The sequence below is a fragment of the Varanus komodoensis genome, unplaced genomic scaffold (genome assembly GCF_004798865.1).
Source record: "Varanus komodoensis strain SLA01 unplaced genomic scaffold, ASM479886v1 scaffold40, whole genome shotgun sequence".
NCBI lineage: Eukaryota > Metazoa > Chordata > Lepidosauria > Squamata > Varanidae > Varanus > Varanus komodoensis.
The window spans coordinates 2738159-2761718 of NW_025335942.1; the positions used below are offsets into that span (position 1 = coordinate 2738159).

Genomic DNA, 23560 nt, shown 5'->3' on the forward strand with positions numbered 1-23560 from the left:
GACACCTTGAAATAAAATGCAAGCTCAGCCCCAAACTTTAAACTAAAAGGGATACTGGCTCAGATAAGTGAAACCTGCATTTGCAGAAAGTAGATTCGATGTTTTAAAACCAACATATTAACTTTGCATCTAATGCAGATTTTGCTTGAATATTCGAGTCACTTCAAACATTATACTTGGTTATATTTAGATTACATATGTAATTACCTGATTTGTTATTCATTTCTCCACCATGCCTGCTAACTCCTATACTGTTGGATCCACCAGAGGAGTGGGGAGAGTGGTTGAAGTTGATTGAATTGGAGGGAGTAGGTGGTCTTCTTGCAAAGGTTGACAGTTTAATAGGTCTAGAACCTCTATTCAAAGATGCCTGGGAAAAGAAATAGAAATACCGCTTTAACTAAACCTTTTGACCAGTATTTGCAAAATGGGACCATTAGTTCCAGTTCACTTCAGTACACGTTCAAGCCACTAAGTGTTTATACAGGAAAAAATGTGACTTGTGCGGCAGCAAGAGTCAGGCAATTCACGTGACTTTTAAAAGCATGACCTCATTTTAGGACCATCTGAGAGCCAGAGGGGCACGATTCTTAGAGTCATTGGACTTAAGATTCTGGATGTCTGGACTCAGATTCCTAGTCAACAACGGTGATATTCTCTAAGCAGCCTTTAGTGATGGCCAGACATTTTTCACCTGCAATTACAATTGCATCACATCGAGAATAAAATCTGCAGATCTTGCATTTTTGGCGCAGTGGCATTCTTATGCTGCCCCTTCAGAAGAGCAGGGGGAGAAGGAAGCAGCGCTGGGGACTGGTAGCGGGGACAAGGACGGCACCGTCACCCCCGGTCACCTGGTGATCGCCATCCGAGAGGAAGTGCCTGTTGCCATGGCACAGCCTCTGAAAATTCTGCTCAGTCGCACAGAGTCGGATCCCAGCAAGTCAGGATTTCCAGCAAGGCAGGAGAAACTGGGGTGGAAGACGGGGAGGATAATTTGAGGATTAGTTATGTATTTATTAGCTTTAAACCCTGCCCTCTTCCTTACAAAAAACTCACAGTGGCTTGCATCATTCTCCTGCTGTTCTCAATCTTACCCCCACAACAACAACCCTGTGAGGTAGGCTGGGCTGAGGGTCTGTGACTGGCCCAAAGTCACCCAGTCTGGGATTGGGAAGGCTTGCTTAGTTCATCCACTGTTCATGCGGCGAGTTCTTTTCTGAGTGGTTGGTGGCTTGTTTCCCAACAACTGATCGCTTTTAGAATAGTATTCCCTGCCCATGAAGTGTATATAGAGATGGCACAAGCCCAAAATAGGCATGTAGGCGAATAACAGTCTCAATTTAAATTTTGAGCAGAAAACGATTTTCAGGTTTTTTTCCTTGAAATACGTTAACATATTGCAAGTTCAGCAAATGTGCATGAATACTGTCATACTGGGAAAGTATTCTCTAGTTCACGGCTTGTGAGTTAAGTTAGGATAAGCCTATGTTTGTTGGTCGGAGTTTTCCATAAGAAGAATTCCAGTGTGATTTTTTATTTTAAATCACCAATTTCTTGCTGATTGTGCATGGGCTTCAATTGCTTTTATGTTGCAAGTAAAGTTTATACTTTTTCCTCAGAAAATGCACTGAGTAAATGCTATTTCCTTTCCTCCTGTGTGCCCCTTGCTTTTCTAAGGTCAACACAAGACGACCTTGTACATCTTTACTTAGAGGTAAGCTACACTGGAATCTATGGGACTTACCTCTAGGTAAGCAAGTATAGGACTAGAGAATACAGGAAAAATCTCTATAGTATATTTAAGCACTAGAAAGTGCAGTATGTTGCTTTGAAAGATCTCACATACCCTGCAAAACTTCAAAAGGTCCTTTGAGATAAAGGAGAACAAGACAATGGGCTAAATCTAACTTTGCCGGAGTAGATTTCCATTTCCTCCCATCCAGCCTTCAGTGCAAAGCAGATGCATGTTCAGGGGCTGCAGAAGGGATGGAATACCGAATCAGTCAGCACTCTCCATTCCGCCGGTGGGCAAGCAGCGCCGGCGTCAACCCCGTGTGTTGCAAGGCGTGATTCCGACTCCTAGGCAGCCTCAGAAGTGCCGTTTGGCTCCCCTGTGGCAAAGATCTCTGCCCTCAAAGTGGGGAATCGGAGAACTGACTCAGGTCCCCTGTCCTCTTGTTGCTGGTGCAGAAAGACCTCCACTGGTTCCCCTCCAAGTCACCAGTGAGCTGACCTCCGAGAGGGGGAGAAGCAAGTAGGTCATGGTGTAGGGAAGGGCGGTGACTGGAGTGGCCAGGATACCACCTATCCCAGGGGTCCTCAAACTTTTTCAACAGGGGGCCAGCTGAAAGGTGGCGGCAACCCCGAGTGGGCCAGTGAGGAGAGGGGGCCTGGGCGCGAAGGGCCGGTGAGGCATCGTCGGGCGTGTGCGAGGCGGCGTCAGCGTGGGCAGGGGACGGGGGTGGTGGCTCACCTGCGCAGAGAGAACGAGTCCAAAGCCATCTCTGAGTGAGCAAGCCACCACCTTCCGCCCGCATGGCCAGGCAGCGGCGTGGGCCGAGTAAATCGGCATGGTGGGCCGGATCCGTCCCGCGGGCCGTAGTCTGAGGACCCATGAGCTATCCAGACACTTCTCCACTCTCCTTCCTTCACATTGCAAAATGTTGCGGGTGAAAAAATGAAAGACACAGGGTGTGTGGATAGGGAGGCAAAGACTGCTTCCACCATTCTCCTTGCTCTGCATAGGACGGGTGTAAGGCTCTGGCAGCCTACTAAAGAATAAATGAAACTATATGCAATATTACTTTATTTCTGAGTCTCTTACTTTGTCAGAACTCCCACTGCCATTGCCGTCAGGACTGGTAGTTCTGTGCGGGTGGCCAAGCCGGGTCTGCTCACTGCCGCCATCTTTGTTTGTTGGCGTCCTGTCAGAATTCCACAGCTCAAAACTTGAAGGAGGCAAGAAAGGGGGAATAACAGCTTTCAGTTTGTCATTAGGCAGTCTTGTAAAAGGAGCTCCGCTTCTTAACTGTAGAGGGAAGGGAAGGGAAAGCAAAGGAAAGCCTTAATAGAAGAGAATTTTGACACAAACAGCAAGGAAAAAAAGGATACAACATACGAGCATCTCATCATTTAAACCAGGCCCAGGAGCCCCTTGCTAACTCTCACAGCACTCACTCTTCCCACTTCCATTCATTCTGCTCTACCGAGGAAACAAACTGAACATTTGGATACCATCTAGGACAGTGTTGACTAGTTTCTTCAGTCCTGGGAACTGGATTCTTCCAAGCCTTCTGCCCCATTTTCATGTCATTATCACCTTCCCAGCATTCAGCCTGCCTGTGCAAAAAATCTAGTCTGGACCTTCCCTTCAGAAGGCCTCTAAGATAACTTCTCATTTCTCAATAGGAAGGCTACCTAACAGTTTGAATGTGGCATTTTACCACCAAGCTGCTTTTGATCTGGTCTGTGCTGATCCAAGGAGGAAGAATTTCCCTTTCATCAAAATTTCCAGCTTCAAGTCAGATTTATGGGTGAATAGATGATCCCTTAAATGGCATCCTGCCAGAAAAGAAATCATTCCCAGTAGTTTCTACCAAAAACTATTTGGACCAAGAAACTGCTCCTTCCACTCATTACTGGGAAAAATAATACACAGCTACTCATTGGATATTGCAACTGCTTTTTCCTGTTAAGTCAAAAACTCTGTGGTATTGTATATCTGAGCAGCTATTCTAACAGCTATAAAGAAAACTCTTGATTCCGTTTGGATCAAATATTTTTTGAGCAAATGGACCTGGACAATCTACCAAACACTTGGTACAGTACCGGCACTCTGACTTACCACTGTTGTCAATAATTCATCATCCTTTCCTGCCTTGGTACTTCCTATTCCTGAAGAAAAGCAAGGGCACACATTAATAGCACTACTTTAAACATACCAAATAATCCATATAAAATGTAGCCTATATTATGTCACTACCATTTCTCCCAGGAATATTAATAGCTCAGATTTTCTGCTGAATAAGTCTTCTTCTTTTTGACAAAACAGTGTGCTCCAATATTCCTCTTTATATTTGCATACATGTGATATTTAACAGTTTTCATTTTTTATCTCTGCTATCAAAAGCATCCCTTCACATTAGACAAGTCCTCTGCAACCACACTGAAAAGCATTTTCCTGCAGTCTCTGTTGTTTCTGGGAATTGCTGTAGTCTTCCATCCAAGGGACTAATCAGATCCATACTTGTTGCAGTATTGAACATTACCAGACCAATCACAGCTTTTCCAATCTCCACTGTTTAAACATTCATTCAGATAGGACATTTTTCCTGAGCATAATTTCCACCAGATAGGTGGTCATTTTTAGCAGCTTGCAGCACAAGGGGAAACATACCATCTCATCCCAAATTACAGCAATTGATTTACTCCCCAAATGTCCCTTATGTGTGAGTGGAAGCTTTTGGGGACAGCCTAGGGCTGGATTCAAAGGCTTTATGGGCTACATCTGGCCTATGGATCCCTATCTCCGACTTGGAGAAAAACTGAGGATTCACATTTTGATTGAGCTAGAAAACCGTGTATGCTTATTACCTGATATGCATATTAAATTCTCCCTGCATAATCCCACCTTTTACAGATTTTCACATAAATACAAACAGTATATGATACTACATTAAGAAGATTCCAAAATCTTCCCATAAATTGGGTCAGCTTCAGATCTGTTTGAATATGTGTGTGATTATATAAATACTCAGGTATAAATATGTTTAAGAGTTTTTACCATTGGACTTGCTCTTTGTTGCCCAAGTTGTAGTAGCATCATGCTTTACAGAGTTATCACTTTGTAATGTGGCCTTCATTGTACATTCAAAAGGTGAGATTGACTCTTCAGGAAAAGGCACAGATGGATTTATGGCAAATCCATGATTGAAAGTTTGGGTCAACTTCAACTTGCGAAATCGATTGGACATCCTGCTCCACCATGACTAGAAAAGAAAACATAGCCAGGTGTTTTTTTTTCCTTAGAAAATAATTATGTGTGACAATAATTAGCAAAATGACCAGAAATTCATTGAGGTTAATCTAAAAAGCTATTGCCTCAAAAACTCTGGACACATTCGCATCCTTTTTGTCCTGTTTTATAAATCTAGCCACACATTTAATTGCTTGTTCCTTTCCTGGAGCCACCGCTCGCACAGAAAGTGAGTCTTGGCCTGGTAGCTTTCGACAACCAGGTGGAACCATGTTCTTCCATTCTGTCACTTGATGTTTGCCCTACTCAAGCCACCCAGTATTGTTGCTCCCGTGAGCAAAGCACATCAACCACTTCCTTCTCTGGCAAGTTTCCTTCGGCCTGCTGTCAGATTGCCCTGATCAAGACAATGACTTATTGAGAGAGCACATCTGAAATGCAAGTACCTTCAACCCTCCCTTGTCATCAGGCAACATCGGGATATCGACAGATGGTTTGCTTCGGGAAGAGGACACCGATGCCTTGCTGCTCTGCTTGCTTCTTTCTTTGTCGACTTGCATGCAGGCGGATGCTAGCAATCGGACAAGTTCTGCATCTGAAACATTAGGATAAAGGGTGTATTGGAAAGAATTTCCAACCCCAAACATACCACTAAGGAGAAAAATCCCACCTTATGAGAAAGACTGCTAAACCTGAAATTTTCTTGTTAGGCCATTATACCAGAAAATATTAGCAAACAAGACATGTATTTGATGCTACATTTAATCACAGCGGCCAGGACTGCGCTTGCTCAGTACTGGAAGAGTGAGGAATTACCCACTGAGGAATTGATTTTAAAAAGGATTCTGGACTGTGCAGAAATGGACAGATTGACTCTATTACTGAAGGAGACAGAAGATACTGACTTCTATTAAACTTGGGACCTTTTTTATGATTGGCTGGAGAAACGGGACTTGGCTTAGATTTAAAGATGTTTTTAATTTTTTATAAATCGATTTGAATATGATTATAGAATGTTAAAAGATATGTTATAGGGGGCTGACCCAGTACGTCGATGTATTTGAAGACTGATGTTTTTAGTTTTTAGTTTAAAATTTTAATAAAAATTTTAAAAAAAGAGAGAGAGAGAGAGAGAGAGAGAAAGACTGCATGAGAGGGAGGAAGGGGCACAGAAATACCTTGGTCACTCAGCAGCATTATCAGGTCAAAGGCCGTGTATCCATTTTTAGCACGCAGGTTGACATCAGCTCCTTGATTTAATAAATACTTAACGACTTCTTTATTTCTTTAAAGAAAGCACAAGGCAAAACATAGAAGTAAGATTAGTAGATTAGAAGGAGATATGAAAAAGCAGTGAACTTTACCTAGCCTTGCCCTCTAATTCTTTCTAAAGTGTTTGCTTATTTCTATTCTATTAGCAACTATTTTTCTTCTTAAAGGAGCCTGCAGTGACCTAGATGATTTGTCTCCATCCTAATCGATCCAACCCTGCTCAGCCAGCTCAGAGCATTAGCAGTAGCATTCTTCTTGTACTGTCAAGTCATCTCTGATTTACAGTGTCCTCCATAGCCCTGTTCCACCTTGTGTAAAATCAAGGCTGTAGCTTCCCTTATGGGATGGATCAATCGAGCTCATATTTGGTTGGCAGCAGCACCTACTGTTTCTTCTCCTTCTGCTTCAACCATCTCTACCTTGATTGTCTTTCCCAGTAGCTTACCTTTCTCAAAGTGCAACAGCTTCAGCTTCTTTAACACAATCACTATCCAAACATTGCTGTTTCAAGGTTGGGGTTGCGCTAAACCAACCTGAAGCTCTATTGTTGTTGTTATTTAATTCAGTTTATGAGTTGCACCGTTGCTGACATTCTCAATGTGTTGTTCATAATGGAAACAAACACAAACCAATAATGAGAGCAACAGCAAAAAGAATTTAAAAGAATGTGTAAGGAACAGCAACAATAACAATCTACAGAAATAGAAAATTCACAGTTGTCCAGTCACAGCTCTTGCTATCTATTCAGTATCTGATCATCTTGAATTTTACCCATCAGCCTTGCTGTTAACGTGATCACTTATCCTAGGATGGAAGAAACAGAAGAATGTTATCTTCTGAACTTGACAGAGATTGCCAACACTCATTACTCTACTCTGATTAATCTCTTTAATATGTACGCAAATCAAAAGTTGTGCATTCAGGGACTGTTATCACACAATAACTGCTTCAGTAAAGATAGCTTTATTCTACTTAAACAGCGTAATGATCTCTTGGTTTTAGGCAGTACATCTTCAACTTGGACGAAACAGAACTTTGTAAATATTGAGACGTTCAACATTCTCAGAAATTGAATCTATTCTAACAACTGCACAACAGTGACAGCTTCTCCCTACTTTGGCCTGTTTTGGACAAACTTGAAGCGTTACAAGTGATAAAAGTGAAACAGTGGCTACCTTATGGCTTTCCCACCTTCATGGTGGACATCCATGCACTGGATGTAACATTTGTATGTATGCTGTAAATTCCAACACAAGAGAACTGGACTTTTCATTCATTTCCTTACCATATGTCAGTTAATGACCTTATGGTTTGAGGCTACATAGAAACAAAGTAAGTCAGAAGAGTTCTCCTGGGCCATCTAGCTTTGGATATTAATGGTGCAGGTCCTAGCAAAATGGTATGCCTAATACATGATAACCAGACAAGCTGAGTGGTGGATGGGGCAGCCAAACACTCCCCATTTGGCTCACCCTGAGCACTTATTTAGCTAGTCCTGCTCATGATTCTGAGTGGAATGGTGCAAATTGGTGTCCTGCAACAACAGGGACTTGGACCCGATGGCCTTCATGGCCCCTTCCAACTCTGCTATTCTATAACATCCAGGGCTTGAATACGGATAACAGTGATATAGCAAACATCTTTGTGGATAGGGGAAAAATACAAAGGAGCAAAGGTATCTATAGCAACTTGCCTTGTATATGCACATGGCAAAGAACTGGTAAGATTAGGAGAAACCCTGTACTATTATCCCAGGAACAATCTGATCAGGTGGAGTTAATAGTAATAGAGGAAAGAAGGAAGGAAGAAGGAAGGACGGACGGACTTTCTTACCTCAACCAAGGAAAATAAGATATTTACCCATGATATGTGGCTTGCATTAGTGCTGTCCAGCCATGGACATTATCTTGTTTGTCAATATCCACATTTCTTGCAACAAGGAGCTGTACAAGGGACAACTGCCCAGTTACAGCTGCTATCATCAGTGGAGAAGCACCATCATCATTAACAACATTGGCTTGTGCTGGGTCATCATCAATAATCTCTTTAACCAACTGGAAGTTCCCTGTGAAAACAACAACACCATCAATAAAGATCCCTGGCAGTGAAAAGAAGGTTATATCTTGTTCTAGTGCTGTTGCTTATAAGAATATGAACAATACAAAAATGTGTGCAAGTCAAATTTAGTATAATAGGGTGAAATGTTAGGTTTTGCAAGCTTTCATCAAGTGTATTTAATTCTATAATTGTTTTAGTCTGTTGGAAACGGAAATGGGGACAGATACGCTCCTGACAAAGAGCTGCTCTGAACTTAAGGTCCTCTTGCAGTGACCGGCTAACCGTTTCAGATCTTACAGGAAGATAGAGAGCAGGAAGTTACAGGAATTGTAAAATGCAGCAGGCACAATCCAAAGACAGTTGTGGGCAGGTGTGCTTTGTGAAGAGTTGGGAAAGTCTACATGAATGAGGGAAGGAGGCCTCATGCCTGTCAGGAGAAATCAAGCAGAAGGACAAAGAGAAGAACTACACATAACAAGCCACCACAGAAAGAAGAATGGCCAAATCCACATAATGATTTCAAATAATCAGTGAAATCTTTGTCTGCAGCACTGCCGTACCCCCAGAGGTCTGTAGTAACCACGATCTAGATGCAGCAGAGACGTTAAGACATTTTTAAGGACTTACCCATTTTCAGAGCATGGAATATGTCAGGTTGCCTCTTCTGTTTATCTTGGGGATGGGGAAGAAAAACATACAGCTTTAGCATAGCAGTAATATGGACCCCAACTCTAAGCAAACCATTCTGCACTGAAGCTTACTTTTGGATTTCTAAGTTATTGGAAACAAAAGCAAGGGAAAGGCCTCAACTGCGCCCTGCAATGGTGGATCACTGAGGTGCCACTGCCCTGTCTTTTACTGGCCTCTAAGGACTGGGATTACTGCCTCTGGAAAAGAGCTCTAGTGCTTTTCCTTTGGCCAAGAGAAGCACTGGAGTACCATTTTCCTGAACCGAAGGTGAAAAGTAATAATACGTGGAAGAAAAAAGATAGCAGTAACACGCTTCTGACACAGAATCTCTGCAAGCATGCACAATACAATACACAGCATGGTCCTCACACGCATGGACCAGATGCAGACGTGCGCCTGCATGCCAGAAACCTCAGGGCAGGCCAGGGCAGGCCAGACCATGTGGTTTACCCTAGCCTTCTCCAACTTGGTGGCCATCAAAGGCAGTTGGACCACAATTCCCAGAATCCCCATCCAGCAGGGCCATTGACTGGGAATTCTGGGTGTTGTAGTCCAAATGTGTCTGACAAGGTTGGTCTACCCTAAGCGTAAAAGCCTTCCAGACTGGCATGCTCTGACAATCTCAGATTCAGCCTGAGGATTCTGCTTGGGTCAGCTCCTTCCTTCTAGAATCCTGGCCAAATCCCCAGTAAGTACAGTTATCTTGGGAGAGGCTATAGGGACCACTCTAGGTTTCGACTCAACCTTATATGCAGCCTTGACCTTATATGCAGCCTCAACAGGGAGAGAATGTGGGACTGGGCTAACAGAACTCACCGGTTTCAGTCAGGCACCTGCTGAAAAAGACACTGTGCTTTGATATGATATGTGCATTTCCCAACACATAGCAAATCTTTCCAGAAACCAGCAGCCCATGTAGAAACTTAGTCCTATATTCCTGAGAACCATCTTTTGCACTAATGAAGCCAATAAGACATCAGGCTTGCTGGATCAGAGAAAGGGAAGGAGAAAAGGAGAGGAAATACCAGTATGGAAGAAGGCAAAAATTCTGATTGCAGAGATGGAAATAATAAGAGTTGGCTGAAAGAGAAAACAAAGAAAAGGATTGTAAAGATCAGCCATCTGCACCCTTGCTAAGGTAAAGATCAAAAGCTCTACTGAAACACAGGATTTGATGAACTGTACAGGGTGGAACCTGGTGCCCCCCAAATATTTTGAACTACCATTCCCACAACCCTTTACCACTGGCCATCCTGGCTTCATAGAATCATAGAATAGCAGAGTTGGAAGGGGCCAAAAAGGCCCTTGGGTTGAACTCCTGCTGCTGCAGGTCACCAATTTACAGCATCCCACTCAAAGGGCTGTCCAGTTTCACCTTGAATGTCTCTCATGTGCAAGAGCCCACCACCTATCCGGGCAGCTGGTTCCACTGTCCTATTGCTCTGACAGTGAGCAAGGAAGCTTTTCCTGAAATCTAGCCTGCATCTGGGTTGTTGCAACTTGAATTGATTCTTCCGTGTCCTACACCTCTGGTATCAGTGAGAAGAGATCTTGTCCTTCCCCTTCAGGTACTTAAAGAGAGATATCATGTCCCCCCTCAGCCTTCACTTTTCAAGACTTACCATACCCAGTTTTCTCAGACTCTCCTCATAGGGCAGTGTTTCCAAACCCTGGATCTTTTTTATTGCCTTCCTCTGGTCTCTAATTTTTTTGCATCTTTCTTAAATCTTGGTGCCCAGAACTGGACGCAGCATTCCAGATGAGGCCTGACTAGTGAGGAGTATAGGGGAACTACTACTACTTGTGATTCGGAAGTAATACCTCTATTAAGGTGTTCCAAAATAGCACTTCCCCTTTTTGCAGCCACATTGCATTGTTGGTTCATATTTAGCCGATCGTCCACAATAACTCCAAGTTCTTTTTCTTTTTCAGTTCAGTTGAGCCTTGCATTCCCCATCTTGTATCGATGCCTTTGGTTTCTTTTCCTTAACTGGAGGACTTAGCACTTGTCCCTATTGAATCTGCTTTCAGCCAAGCGTTCAAGTTTATCAGGATCACCCTGGATCTTGATTCTGTCTTCTAGGGTGTTTGCTATTCCATCCAGTTTTGTATCATCTACCAATTGATTATTGTTCCTTGTGCTTCCTCATCTAAATAATTAATAAAGATGTTGAAGAGCACTGGGCCCAGGACTGAACCCTGCAGCACCCCATTGGGTACCTCCCTCCAGTCTGAGAAGGAGCCATTGATGAGCATCCTTTGTGTCCAATTTGGTGGCCAATTTTGGTCCACGACATAGTTTTTCGATCTAGTCCACTTTTTTTGCTAATTTGCTTATCAGAATGTCATGGGCACTATGTCAAAAGCTTTGCTAAAGTTGAGGTAGATTATGTCCACAGTGTTCCCTCTGTCCATCTGGGAGGTCACCCAGTCAAAAAAATGAGATTAAATTAGTCTGACAGGGTTTATTTTTGGTTTGGTGGGCGTTGTACCTAGAAACATCAGGATGCCTGATGGAAGCGATACAATCTAGGCTGTGAGGAAAGAGCAGGTGATCCAGAATCCGCTGCCAAGAGTGGATTCTGCCAAGGTACTCCAAGGTACTCCACTGGTCAATTTACCCTAGTATTGCCTGACTCCCAAGATTTCTTTGGGGTTATATGAGGTCTTTTCTGCTTCTACTCAGCGATACCAGTGATCAATCCTGGGCAATTCTGCAATTCTAGGATGCAATTCTCTACCACAAGGGTCCAGATCTAATTGCACCTGTGCCTCCTCAACTCTTCTACCTTGACATTGTGCTGATATGCCCTCTTTTTCTCAATCTTTATGACAATTTCTTGAAGGTGTTCTCAAGAATCATTTGAAAATAGCAAGGGGGAGCTCAAAGATTTCAAAAAGTGCCAGATGGCTAAAGACGGGGAAAAAGAACAAAGTGGAAATAGAATAAAAGCAAAAACTTGAGGTAGAAGTAAATGATTGAAATCCAGCAATGACTATAGTGAGCTCTAAGAGATGATGCCCAGTCATTCTAATCCAGCGATGCTTTGCAAATGGGGGGGACGGGACCCTGAAATGGACCTGCCCCCCCATCCTGAAAAGCATTTTCATGCGCCCTTTTGTGTACGAGACAGCATTGCAGATCCTCAAACAGAGCTGCCCCCTCCATTACAGCCAGCGATTAAGCCCCTTCATAAAGCTGGTCTGTAAGCACCAAAACTGTGATTATTTCTATTTCTGGAAAAGATCTATCTCGTTGATTGTTCATCATGTATAAATTGTCTTAAGAGGGCAGGAAAGACAGCAGCAACAGTTCAATAGTCAAGACCCACTCAGCAGAATAAACGTCTTGTTCTATTTGTGGAAGTCAACAAGGCTGGCCAAAGAGATTTTGCTGACAGAGACGAAGCGCAGAGATGCTGTCCCCCCGCTGAGGACCACGGGTCAGGCAGACTATTTTATTTTAACACTGGTGATGGGGCACTGTCCTTTCCTGCACCCCAGGACACCAGGCTAACTTAGGGGAAACAGGACTTCTCCATGGGTTTTGCAGATACAGCTCTATCCATCAGTACCAGCGGCCTAGCAGTATTTATTTATTTAAAATATTTGTATGCTGTCCAATTGTGCCACAGCACCTCTGGGCAGCTCACAAGCGCAAGATAAAAACACAATTAAAACATAGTAAAAACCAGTCACACATTAAAAACAACAATAAAATGTAGCAAAAAATACAAAACAAAGGTCCTATGGCAACGAGTTACTGAAATATTTTTCAGGAAGGTCTTCCACCCCAATAGGCCTGCCCCTTGGTTTGTTTTCTTTACCACTCATCTATATACCTTTCTAGAAGCATGTAGACCTATTACCTAACTAGAATACCATGATCTAGACCTAACTATTATAAGTTGTCTCTTCTGTTTTGCTTTTTTAGAATTTACATTACTACATTTGTGCTGATTTCTAATTTTCTACCACATTTGCAAGTGATTGCTGAATCTTCCTTGGGGAAAAAAGTTCAAAAAATTACAAATTACGCATTCAGTGGGGGGGGGGGTGAATACTAGTTTGTTTAAATGTCCCAATTTGTCAGCTGAGTCAAAGAACCTTTTCCTGATCTTTATAAACATTATTTAACTGTTGAAATTATTTCTTGGAGGATACAAAGGATGGACGGCTGCTTGGCACTGGAGCACCTCAGAAAGCTTTTGCTATTTTTAACATCTATAGCAATGTTTTACCACCACAGTTTTGCAAAGCAACATCTTGCTCTAATTAATGTAAAGCTACAATGCTATGCACAATCACAAAAGAATAAACTTCACTGGATAAACTTATTTTTAAGTTAATATGCTTAGGCTTGGCCTGCAGGAGTGCAAAAAGTTTTCTACAAGATTGTTTTGAACAGAAAGGATGGGTAGGGAAAGAATATTCTAGCCTATCCTGAACATTTGGGTTGACTTATTGTTTTATTAAAGAAGGGTGAGATAAAAGTGTAGCAGTAACATAAATAAATGTAGTATTTTATAGTTAAGGAATTTGTTACTGTCAGGATTTCCCCAGATTCCTCTGACGCATTGTCTTGCTCAAATCTTGGCTGAGCCACTTGGACCCTGAATATGGTTGGGCTTAGGAAAGTGGAAAGGAAAATGCACGCGCCCGGGTGAGTGGAAGTCAAGGGTGGGAGGATGAAGCAGGCTGAGGGAAGCAAGGAGGCCTGGGAAATGAGAGCCAGGACCTGAGAAAGGCAGTGCTTCAGAAGGAACTGGGAAACACAATAAACCCAAAAGGATAAGTCCAACAAAAGAACAAAAACTAGGAGAAACAGGCATAGAGCCAGGAGCAGCAGTGTTTTGAAATAATCTGCTAAAACCATTGGCTACAAATGTGTAATTTGCTTGGGTTTTGTTAAACTGATTGTACTTTTGTTCTACTCCATATTTATTATAATTAATACAGTCAGTTAGTCTCTGATAGAACACTATTTTTTAATTGGAGGTTTGTCAATAATTGAATATGTTAAAAGACTGAAATATGTTATTTGGAGAAATTTTGCTGGCAAGCAGAAGATTTTTTCTTTCATTCTTTCAGGAATAGTTCTGGAGTACACTTGAAAGTCCTACCAAAGTGGGCCCATGGTTTCTGAGACACTGAGCCAAGAATAGTGGCGTCCCTCCAAGATTACCCTTCCAATTGCCAGTCAGCAGTTTGGGTCCTTCTCTGTATAACCAAGCACGCTCTCTATCTCCTCTCCTCTGCCACTTTGGCTGGGCCTGACTTCTGGGACAAAGCCTAGCTGGCCCATTTTTATTGTCAGTCATCAATCCTGCAAAGGACACCCTCTGTCTGTCTGTCTGTCTGTCTGTCTCTTTCCTTCCTTCCTTCCTTCCTTCCTTCCTTCCTTCCTTCCTTCCTTCATGCAAGGATTTCCAAAGTCAAGAAAATAATTATTTGGAAATCCATAACTCAAGTTAAAACAGAGGGGAAAACTCCATACCTGTCTGGGGTCTAACTGTTGTTAAAGGTGCCAGATAGTTTTTCATATCTTCATGCTTGATGTCCACAGCTATTTCATATGGCGTTTTGTGCAGCATGTTCAGATGATCCGGGCAGGCTCCTTTGTTCATAAGCTGCTGGGCCAGACTCACTCGTCCGCTGACGGCAGCCAGCATCAGGGGAGTCCAGCCCATGGGCTTCACCGTGTAATTACAATCAGCACCCCAGTCTAGCAGAAGGTGGACCACTGCTTCGTGCCCGTGCTGGACAGCTGCCATGAGGGGCGTGATGGCTGGCAGTTCCTCCTTACTGTTGTCCAGGCTAGCACTCAGGGGGTCGTAATTGTCTACGTTTGCTCCAGACTCCAGCAGCAACTTGACCACACTGATATGGCCTCCCCGAGAGGCCACGGTGAGGACACTGGCTCCCAATTTACTCTGTGCATGAAGGTCAGCACCGTTTTCCAGCAAGATGCGAGCCACATTTAGATGTCCAAACCTTTGGTTGGAAAAAATATGAGAAGAGAAAGTCATGATATCAACTTGGATAAAAGAAAAGTCCTCTTTTTATTTATTTGTTGCCTTAACAATTTAGAAAAGGAGTGTAACATAGCAGTCAGAGAATGCACTGTGGGCAGTTCAAATCTCAGCCTGACTGTGAAGTCAGATAAACCACTGTCTCTCAGCTTCAGCCCACACATAGAAAATGTTTTTTTAACATTTGTTCTGGAACATCTAAGTGGAGGAAGAATTATATATAATTCAAAGCTTCTGTCACGCATTGCACGTTACCTGGTCCCAAGAAAAGTCTGAGAATTTGTAATATAGGAATAATAGCTCTATCCTGCCTGCATGGTTGTTGTAAAGATTCCCAAGGCACAAACTGCACGGGATAGGAGCATCCACAATTTTTTATTTGCCTCTATTGCAAACATTATTATTCCATTCCATTCCATTCACATCCTGCTTTTTTCCATCCTGTGAGGATTCCAAGGCAGCTTACATAGCTCCATCTTATCCTCACAACAGCCCTGCGAGGTAGGTTAGGCTGAAAATGCATCAGTGATCCAAAGTCACTTCATGACTGAGTAGGGTCTAGAACCTGGCTCTCCTGGTTCACCAATCCAACCCTCCAACGACCACACCACACTGCCCTTAAATACAAAGTGTATATTTGTTTTTTGGCGCCAGGCGAAGACCTTTTTATTCAAACGTCATTTTAATTGCTAATATTATTTGCTTATTTTATTCTTTGGCCAGGGCAACTTATTTTATATTGTTAATTCGTTTTATATTTTTAATTTTTAATGTATTATATTTTAATTCATGTTTTGTGAGCCGCCCCGAGGCTTCGGCAAATGGGGCAGCTTAGAAATTTTCTAAATAAATAAATAAGAGTTAAAAGAATAAAAGCAGCAAACCCCCTCATGGATGGGATGGGTTGTGAAGCGTCCTTGCGCATTACGTTTGAAGAGTGAAAAGTTCACAGAAAATGTGCATGGTGAACTTGGTATATATGTGCAAGGACATCAAGACCTTTGCCTTGCTCACACAAGTCACAGTTGTGTGCCCCGCAGCCGGGCTCCATCATTACCAAGTGAAATGTTACTGGGGCAGGTACATCTGAGCTGCGCCTGTGTTCCAGGCTGCTACCTAGGCACAGAAGCAAGCTTGTCGTAAAGGGGGCAACACTGCTTGTGGCTGGTTCGCTTCTGATGTTTGCAATTGCAATAAGGAATGCAAAATATTAAAAATGGCCCCTCTCTAACAATGCGCTGTAGCTCAAGTTGATCACATTTCAAGTAAGCTTGTACTCCTATCAGTACCCAGGGTCTATTCCATATAGTTTGGAACCAACAGTACATTCAACACGGAATTATAGCTGGTTTGGGCTGTCGGGGACAAACAAGGCATTTCGCATCACTGCCTATGTGCTGCTAAGGCTTGCCATGTTTAATTCGGAGCCCATCCAGAGAACAGCAGCATTAAAGCACAGTGTGGACAGAGTACTGAATCTTCTGTGCTTGTGCTTTCTCCCCAGAGTCACTTCCCGTTCACTGGTATTATCACTGGCAGGACTCCTGGAAACTCTGCTGAGAGAAAAATGGCTTGCAATAGGTACTTTAAGAGGGAAAGGGCAGCCCGGGAAAGGATTCAGGACCTCTCTTTGCCCACCCATGCTGAGATTTAAATATCCCCTCCCTTATGCTTAAGTAACGGAAACTCACACTGAAACACGTGGGTTGCATCCACGTATACACCCATGGGTTGCACCGATTGTATCGTTTACTTGACCCGTTGCGTCTGTTCGAACGTGTTTGCCGTGTCTACTCGCTACCTTTTAGCTAAAAAGGGCAATTTTGGATGCACTCCTGAAAGGAGCAGTGTTTCATGGTTTTTTAGAGGCATCTAAAATGTTTCGAATAATCTATGCATACGGTTTGCGTGTAACTCGTAAGAGCATAAGAGCCAGGCTGCTTCAAACCCGGGGTCCACCCACTCCAGGACTCTGCTCGGTCAAGCCAGCCAGCTGCCTGGAATAGGAAGGGCACACGGAGGGCTTCAGTACCCAGCGCCCAAGTTCCCCAGCGAGCGGCGGACATGGGCGCACCATGCCTGGTGCTAGAGGCAGCCTTGCCCTCCCGGCGCTGGTCTCGCCCTCGCCCCCGCCCCCCCTGCAGCCATCCACACGTAACCCTCGCTGCTTTCCCTGCTTTGACACTGCGCCAACCCAACCGCGTCGGTCCTAACCCTTCCGCCGAGCGACTACACGCGAGAGGCGGGGCCGAGCACCACGGTCTCCGCCGGCGGGCGGCGCTGTTCGGCAACGCGAGGTTCAGGGCGTCCGGCGAGGGCAGCGGGGCGCGCGCCGCGGTCCCCGGCGGCCCCGCTCGCCGCTCCTCCCGCCCTGCGCGGGCCCGGCCCCGCCGCGCCGCTGCCCGCCTGCTCCGGCCCCCCGCACGCACCTGGCCGCTTGCATCAGCGGGCTCCAGCCGCAGTGGTTCCGGCTCTGCACCGAGGCCCCCCGGCGGAGCAGGAAGCCCACCAGCTCCTCGTGCCCGCCGGCCGCCGCAAACTGCAGCCCCGTGTTGCCCGCCTCGTCCGTGCCGTCCACGGGCACCGAGCCGGGAGGGGCGTCCGCCGCGGCCCCGACCCCGGCCCCGGCCGGCGCGCAGCTGCCGGACTCCGCCGCCCCGGCCGCCGCCTCCTCCTCCGCGGCCGCCGGCGGCCCCAGCAGCCGCCGCGCGCTCTCGCAGTCGCCCTGCTCGCAGGCGCGGAGCAGCAGCTGGACCCCCGCGGGCACCCCGCACTCCCCCATGGGCGCCCCGACGCTCCGCCGGCCGCCTCTGCTCTCGCTCCGCCCGCGGGAGAGGAGAAAGGCGGGACCCGGCCGGAGCGCCACTTTCCCTGCGCTCGGGAGGGGAGGGCTGCGACGGCCTGCGAGGAGGTGCTGGAACGGGCCGGCTTCGGGGGTTCCGGTTAACGTGGGAAGGGGCACCCCGCGCGCTCCCGCCTCGCCGCGTCCCACGCGCACAGCCAGCAGCGGGGCAGCTTCCCCCGAAAGCGGCGCGCTTCGTGCCTTCTGCCCCTGCAGGGCTTCACCCCCGTCCCCCCGGGGCGGTCCTGCGGAAGGGAGACCGCAGACGGGGCAGAAAATGCGTCCCCGGCCCCGCCGAGCTGCCTGGCACCCAGGGCCAGCCGAGCCGTCTTGGCAGCTACAGCGGAAGAGCCCACGAGCCGAGGAAACAGCAGCAGTCCGCTTCAGAGCAATGGGCTGCCTTTACATGACCCTCGGAATCTGCTTCCTGCGGCAAACCCCATCGGCCTGCCGAAGGGACTGGCAGCGCAAGCTTTGTGTAACCGTCGAATGGGATTACACCTTTCCTGGAAAGTGTGCCGAGGATTATAAACGCACCAGGGAACCAGTGCAGTGTAGTGGTGAGGGGGCTGAGCTGGGACTCGGGGAAGGCAGGTTCCAGGCCCGGCTTGGCCGCAAAGCTCGCTGCATAACTTGGCTGGCTCTTAGCCTAACCTCCCTTGCAGGGTTGTTGTGAAGATGTTTTTCAGAGGGGGGGGATTATGCAAGCTGCCTTGAAGGAAAAAGCAAATAGAAATAAATCCCAGGAAGTAAATCCTACAGATCACTGCCTTATTTCGAGGAAATATCTTTTGCACTATACTGTTAGGGGTTTACATGACCAGCAATCCAGCACAAGTCTTCCACGTAGTTATACTCCTAAGCTCTCATAGCCAGTCATTCTGTTAGGGGAGCAGCTTTCCTGCAACTATTAGTAGCCTAATGTATAGATTTCTATATTTTGAGGGGATTTAACATGCTCTGCATTTGAGTAGAAGTTGGCAGCCTTTTCTCACAAAAGGTTTAGGGGTGTTGAGATGACTTGGTGCCTGCTAAGTGTATCTGTTTACCCATTGGGCAGCAATATGGTTCCCCTTCCCCTGGCAAAGCAAGCAAGAAAAAAAGCCCCCGGTTGGTGATGCAGGTACACCCATCCACCTGTCTCAAAGAACCAGCTGAGAGCTGTCCTGTGATGACTGCCACAGGCATTTCATCACTCTGAGCCAGACCTGCAGAGTCGTGGGATGCCTGAGGACATGGAAGGTGAGGCTTGTCCAGCCGGTGTGGCGGCACCCCATCCAACCTGTTGTTCTTGTTCTCTCCTCCTGAAGGAATTCGAGTGCAATGCAAGCAGGCAAATGAACAGGATTGCAGAGCTCTAATTCAAGTTTATTAAGAAACGAAGAGAAAGATAGATAAATGGCCAATTGTGGGGGGGGGGGTGTTTTTTTTTTTAAAGATAACTACTTTCAAACTGAGCCAAGACTTGTACTGTCATGAAGCTATTTTCTCACTTAGAAGTACCTTGCCTGATGCAAACAGATATCACCAGACCTGTTTTGGAGGGGATGGAAAGGAGGTTTCTCCAGGTCAGTGAAGACAGAACCAAACCACATTTGGAAAACAAGCTGTTTTTACATGGAGTTTGCGGAAGGTCGAGAGAGGGGAGAAACAGTTCCCATCAGAATTCATCTCAAATTCTGTGGGCATGCACCAATGGCAATATGTAATGTATTACTGAACTCATGAAAGCAGTGTTGTTTGGTGCAAGACGTCTCGCTTCCTTTTCTCCCAAACATTTGTGTGAAATGTTGCAAAACATTCTGCCTACACTACATGGTCCTACATTGAGGATTATGAATGAAGGATATCTTTGGGCAAGAAAGTGGGGATGTCAAGTTCAGGCAACATAATAGACATTATCAGTCACATTGGATGCTGCCCATTACTTCATCAAGCACCTAAGAGTCTTCTGGATAATAACCAAATGGGAAAGATGCAGCATTTTGGCTGCCCTGGGCCTGTTGTTGTTAGTCGCGAAGTTGTGTCTGACACATTGCGACCCCATGGACAACATTCCTCCAGGCCTTCCTGTCCTCCACCATCCCCTGGAGTCCACCTAAGCTCACGCCAACTGCTTCAGGGACTCCATCTAGCCACCTCATCCTCTGCCGTCCCCTCCTTCTTTTGCCATCTATTGTTCCCAGCCTTAGGCTCTTCTCCAGGGAGTCCTTCCTTCTCATTAGGTAGCCAAAGTATTTGAGTTCCATCTTCAGTATCTGGCCTTCTAAAGAGCAGTCAGGGTTGATCTCCTCTAGGACTGACCGGTTTGATCGCCTTGCGGTCTCGCAGGAGTCTCCTCCAGCACCACAATTCAAAGGCCTCAATCCTTTGGCGCTCAGCCTTCCTTATGGTCCAGCTTTCACAGTCATATATTGCAACTGGGAAAACCATAGCCTTGACTATACGCACTTGACTATACGCCCTGGACCTAGAATGGATGAAAAGACCTAACAGGTGGTTGCTCTCATACAACACTTAAGAGAGACTTAAGGCAAGGCATACAGATGAAATCCCTGTTGCTGCTCCTCAGCATTTGGTGCTCAGTGGTATGCCGCCTCTGCAAATGGAGGTTTTATTTAGCTATCATAGATAATCACTGATAGAGCAACTCTCCCATTGATTCGTGTACTCTCCATCTGCTAGCGGCTGTCACCGCACCACACTGTGATGTAGCTGCGAAAAAGGCCAGTGTAATTTTAGGCTCCGTTAATGGAACTGTAGTTTCCAAGTGACTGGAAATGATAGCTCAGCTATATTCTGTACTAGTCAGAAGTCTTCTGGAATAACAGATCTAGTTCTGTGTGTTGCACTTTTATGAATATGCACAAATTGGAGCAGGTTCAGAGGAGAGCTACAAAGATGTTTCGCAGTGTGGAAAATGGGCCCTGTGAAAAACAACTTGAAGGAACTGAATGTGTTTACAGTGAAGAAGAGAAAACTAACGTGAAACATGATAGCAAACTTCAAATACCATGATGGCACTCCTCAAATTCTATGCTATCACATAGAAGATGGTAATGACTTCTCTGCTGCCCCAGATGGCAGACTGAGATCTAATGAGCCCAAGACACAGAGTGGGGGAAAAGCCAAGGAGAATGAAGCTGGCTCCCAAACAAAGGAACTGGCCATAGGAGTTCTGAAGGTTCTCCATCCCTGGTTTCTATCATTAAATAATTCTATGCTAACAGTAAACTAAAAATAAGTGTCTCTCCTTAAGTAGCCAAGGCAGTAAGTACCACCCACACACAAGAGGGTAATATCCATGGGTTTGGGGAGCTTTGATTTGTAGACATATGAAGCAGTTTAGAAAATTTAGGGGTGGAATTCTTAAAATGGCCAGATAAAGGCCGAACACGCTCACTGGGAATGGAATGCTGATGGGATGGCGGGTGCAGAGTGGAATGGAATATTCTGTAAAAGGGCATGGCTGGCTGCACTGAATGCAAGAGCATATTGCAATGGGTTTTTTTTTTTTTTTTTTTTTTTTTGAGGAGGTCATACTGTTAATAGTATAATGACAACAAGAACAAGCTAAACCAAAGATACAAGTGACAGATTTTCACCTCATCAATGGAGAAGAGCAAGACATCAGTGGAAGTTCTGGGATGATGATATAATAATGGGTATTTAGTTAGGGACAGGAGAGGGAGAGCAATGCCAGCCCTACTGAAAGGGCAGCCTTTATAAAGGCTCCTGCCCCTTAATTGTGGCCAGCAGCAGCCATTCCACCCAGCTGAGTTGAGAAAGCACAGGCCCAGCCTTGTTAAACAGAGTATCCCCCCCCCCTTTTCCCCCCCCCATTCCCTTTTTCCTTGTGTTGTGTCTTTTCAGATTATAAACCTATAGGCAGAAATAACCTTGTTTGATTATATGTAAAGCATTCTGGGAGCCTTTTTAACCAAGTAGCATAAACATTCTACAAATAAAGTATAATAACTTCTTAAAATACGTAGGAGCTGAAAAACAAGTCAGTTAATACAACACCTTGTGGTTTTTGGAGCTGCAGGAAATTTCATTTTCCCATATTGACCTGTAGTCCCAGAGGCATGTCATTCCATCGGTATCAATGCATTGATGCTGTGCTTGGCTACCAATTCCCAGTTGTTTATTTATATGAAAGTTTGAAATAGAAGTCAGCTAATAAATATGGATGTAGAAGTTTATATCCCCCTACATCCCAAAATAAACTTTGGACTGTCACATATCATACATTGCCATGATTAGGGAAATCTCCCATCAAGATAAACAGTACTTCTGTCAAAACCACTTTTTGTGCGAGACACATGGATGTGTGATTACCCCCAGGATGGATGGCATCTACAGAGACCTAAGAGTATGAACTCCAGACTAAGTTTTGGGCAGCTCAAAATGATAACCTCAAGATATTATGGTATGCCTAAAATATGACAGGGTCAGTTTTGCCATTCTTGCTTCTAGGGTATATTCTGGCTTGACTAGTTTGCCTTTTTGTCAGTCCAGGGTATTCACAAGGCACCATTTTCAAATGCCTCAATTTTGTTCTCTGTCAATATCTTTCACTGGCCAGTATTCACATTGTAATTGGGAATACAATCTGGACCTTGGTTGCCAGTGAAATGTTCCTACGTTTGATGATTTTTTCTAGTTCCTTAATTGCCGCACTTCTAAGTTTGAATCATCTTGTAATTTCTTTGTCGAAGTCTCCAAGGCATGTAAAACATTTCTTCATTGTTGACATTCAAATTGCATAACTGTATTCAAATTATTTTATAGTTGTGATGTTTCCTTAATGTTCAACTGCAATCTTGCTTTTGCCCCTCCTTCTTTCAGTTTCATCAAGGGTTCGGGTTCATTACTGCTTTCTGCAGGAAGCATGGCAGTCTGAATAGCTTAAAATTATTGATGTGCAATAGGATAGTAAGATAAAGTACATCTTTTTGCCTAACGGATACCCTTTCATTTCTCCACACGTTGCAGCTTATCATCCACCATCCAGCATACACATCAGGACAATACATACAATAAACCCTGTTTATTTCAAACTGTCAACACCCTGCATGTTACCATCCCTTGTTTGAAATGAACTATTTTTCACTGCGATTTCTTCCTGGGGGGTAAAATAACCGGTGACCGCGACAGCATGGAACACCTTTGCAGGCACCTCCGGAGATACAAAGGACATATTAATTTTTGTATTTATATTTATATGTAAGAACGGTGGCAACAGCCCCCGCACGTGTCACCCGCGGAAGGGGCGCGGGGAGAGGAGGGCCCCCTCGCTCCATTTCCCGCCCCGCCGGCCTTCTTCGGGGACTCGCCTCGTCTGGGCCGCGGGGGCCGAGCGGGCACCGCGCCGGCTGCTCCCCTTCGAGGACACCCGGCGTCCGGCCGCCGCCCTGCCGCAGGCCGCCAGGCACTTCCGCGATCCAACCAGGCGCGGCGGCCTGGGCGGGCCTCCCCTGCCCGGTCCGCCCGAGGCCCTTTATTGCCGCCCCGCCCCGCCCGGCCTTGCCTGCCCGGCCTTGCCCTGCCGTCCCGTCCCGTCCCGTCCCGGGCGGCTGTGGTGGGATGCGGCGGGGCCGGCGAGCGCGGGGGCCGCGCGGCGGCGGCGGCAACGCGGTGGCGGCGGCGGCGCTGCTGGCGGGCCTGGGCGCGCTGGGGCTGCTA

The 23560-nt window shown here is 45.6% G+C and overlaps 2 protein-coding genes across 2 annotated transcripts in view; one reads left to right on the forward strand and one right to left on the reverse strand.

Moving 5' to 3' along the window:
* ANKS6 (ankyrin repeat and sterile alpha motif domain containing 6) overlaps positions 1-17812 on the reverse strand; it is a 30329-nt gene extending 12517 nt beyond the window's left edge. Inside the window, exons 1-10 of the mRNA XM_044442960.1 lie at positions 17460-17812; positions 14496-14992; positions 8936-8980; positions 8111-8315; positions 6157-6263; positions 5425-5573; positions 4787-4991; positions 3848-3897; positions 2828-3031; positions 208-370 (exon numbers count right to left, since the gene is read on the reverse strand). Coding sequence (XP_044298895.1) covers positions 208-370; positions 2828-3031; positions 3848-3897; positions 4787-4991; positions 5425-5573; positions 6157-6263; positions 8111-8315; positions 8936-8980; positions 14496-14992; positions 17460-17812 — 1978 coding nt within the window. The remainder of the gene's footprint in view (positions 1-207; positions 371-2827; positions 3032-3847; positions 3898-4786; positions 4992-5424; positions 5574-6156; positions 6264-8110; positions 8316-8935; positions 8981-14495; positions 14993-17459) is intronic.
* Positions 17813-18149: 337 nt separating this feature from the next.
* The window catches only part of GALNT12 (polypeptide N-acetylgalactosaminyltransferase 12), a 40511-nt gene continuing 35100 nt past the window's right edge, over positions 18150-23560 (forward strand). The window contains exon 1 of the mRNA XM_044442819.1: positions 18150-18350. Coding sequence (XP_044298754.1) covers positions 18150-18350 — 201 coding nt within the window. The remainder of the gene's footprint in view (positions 18351-23560) is intronic.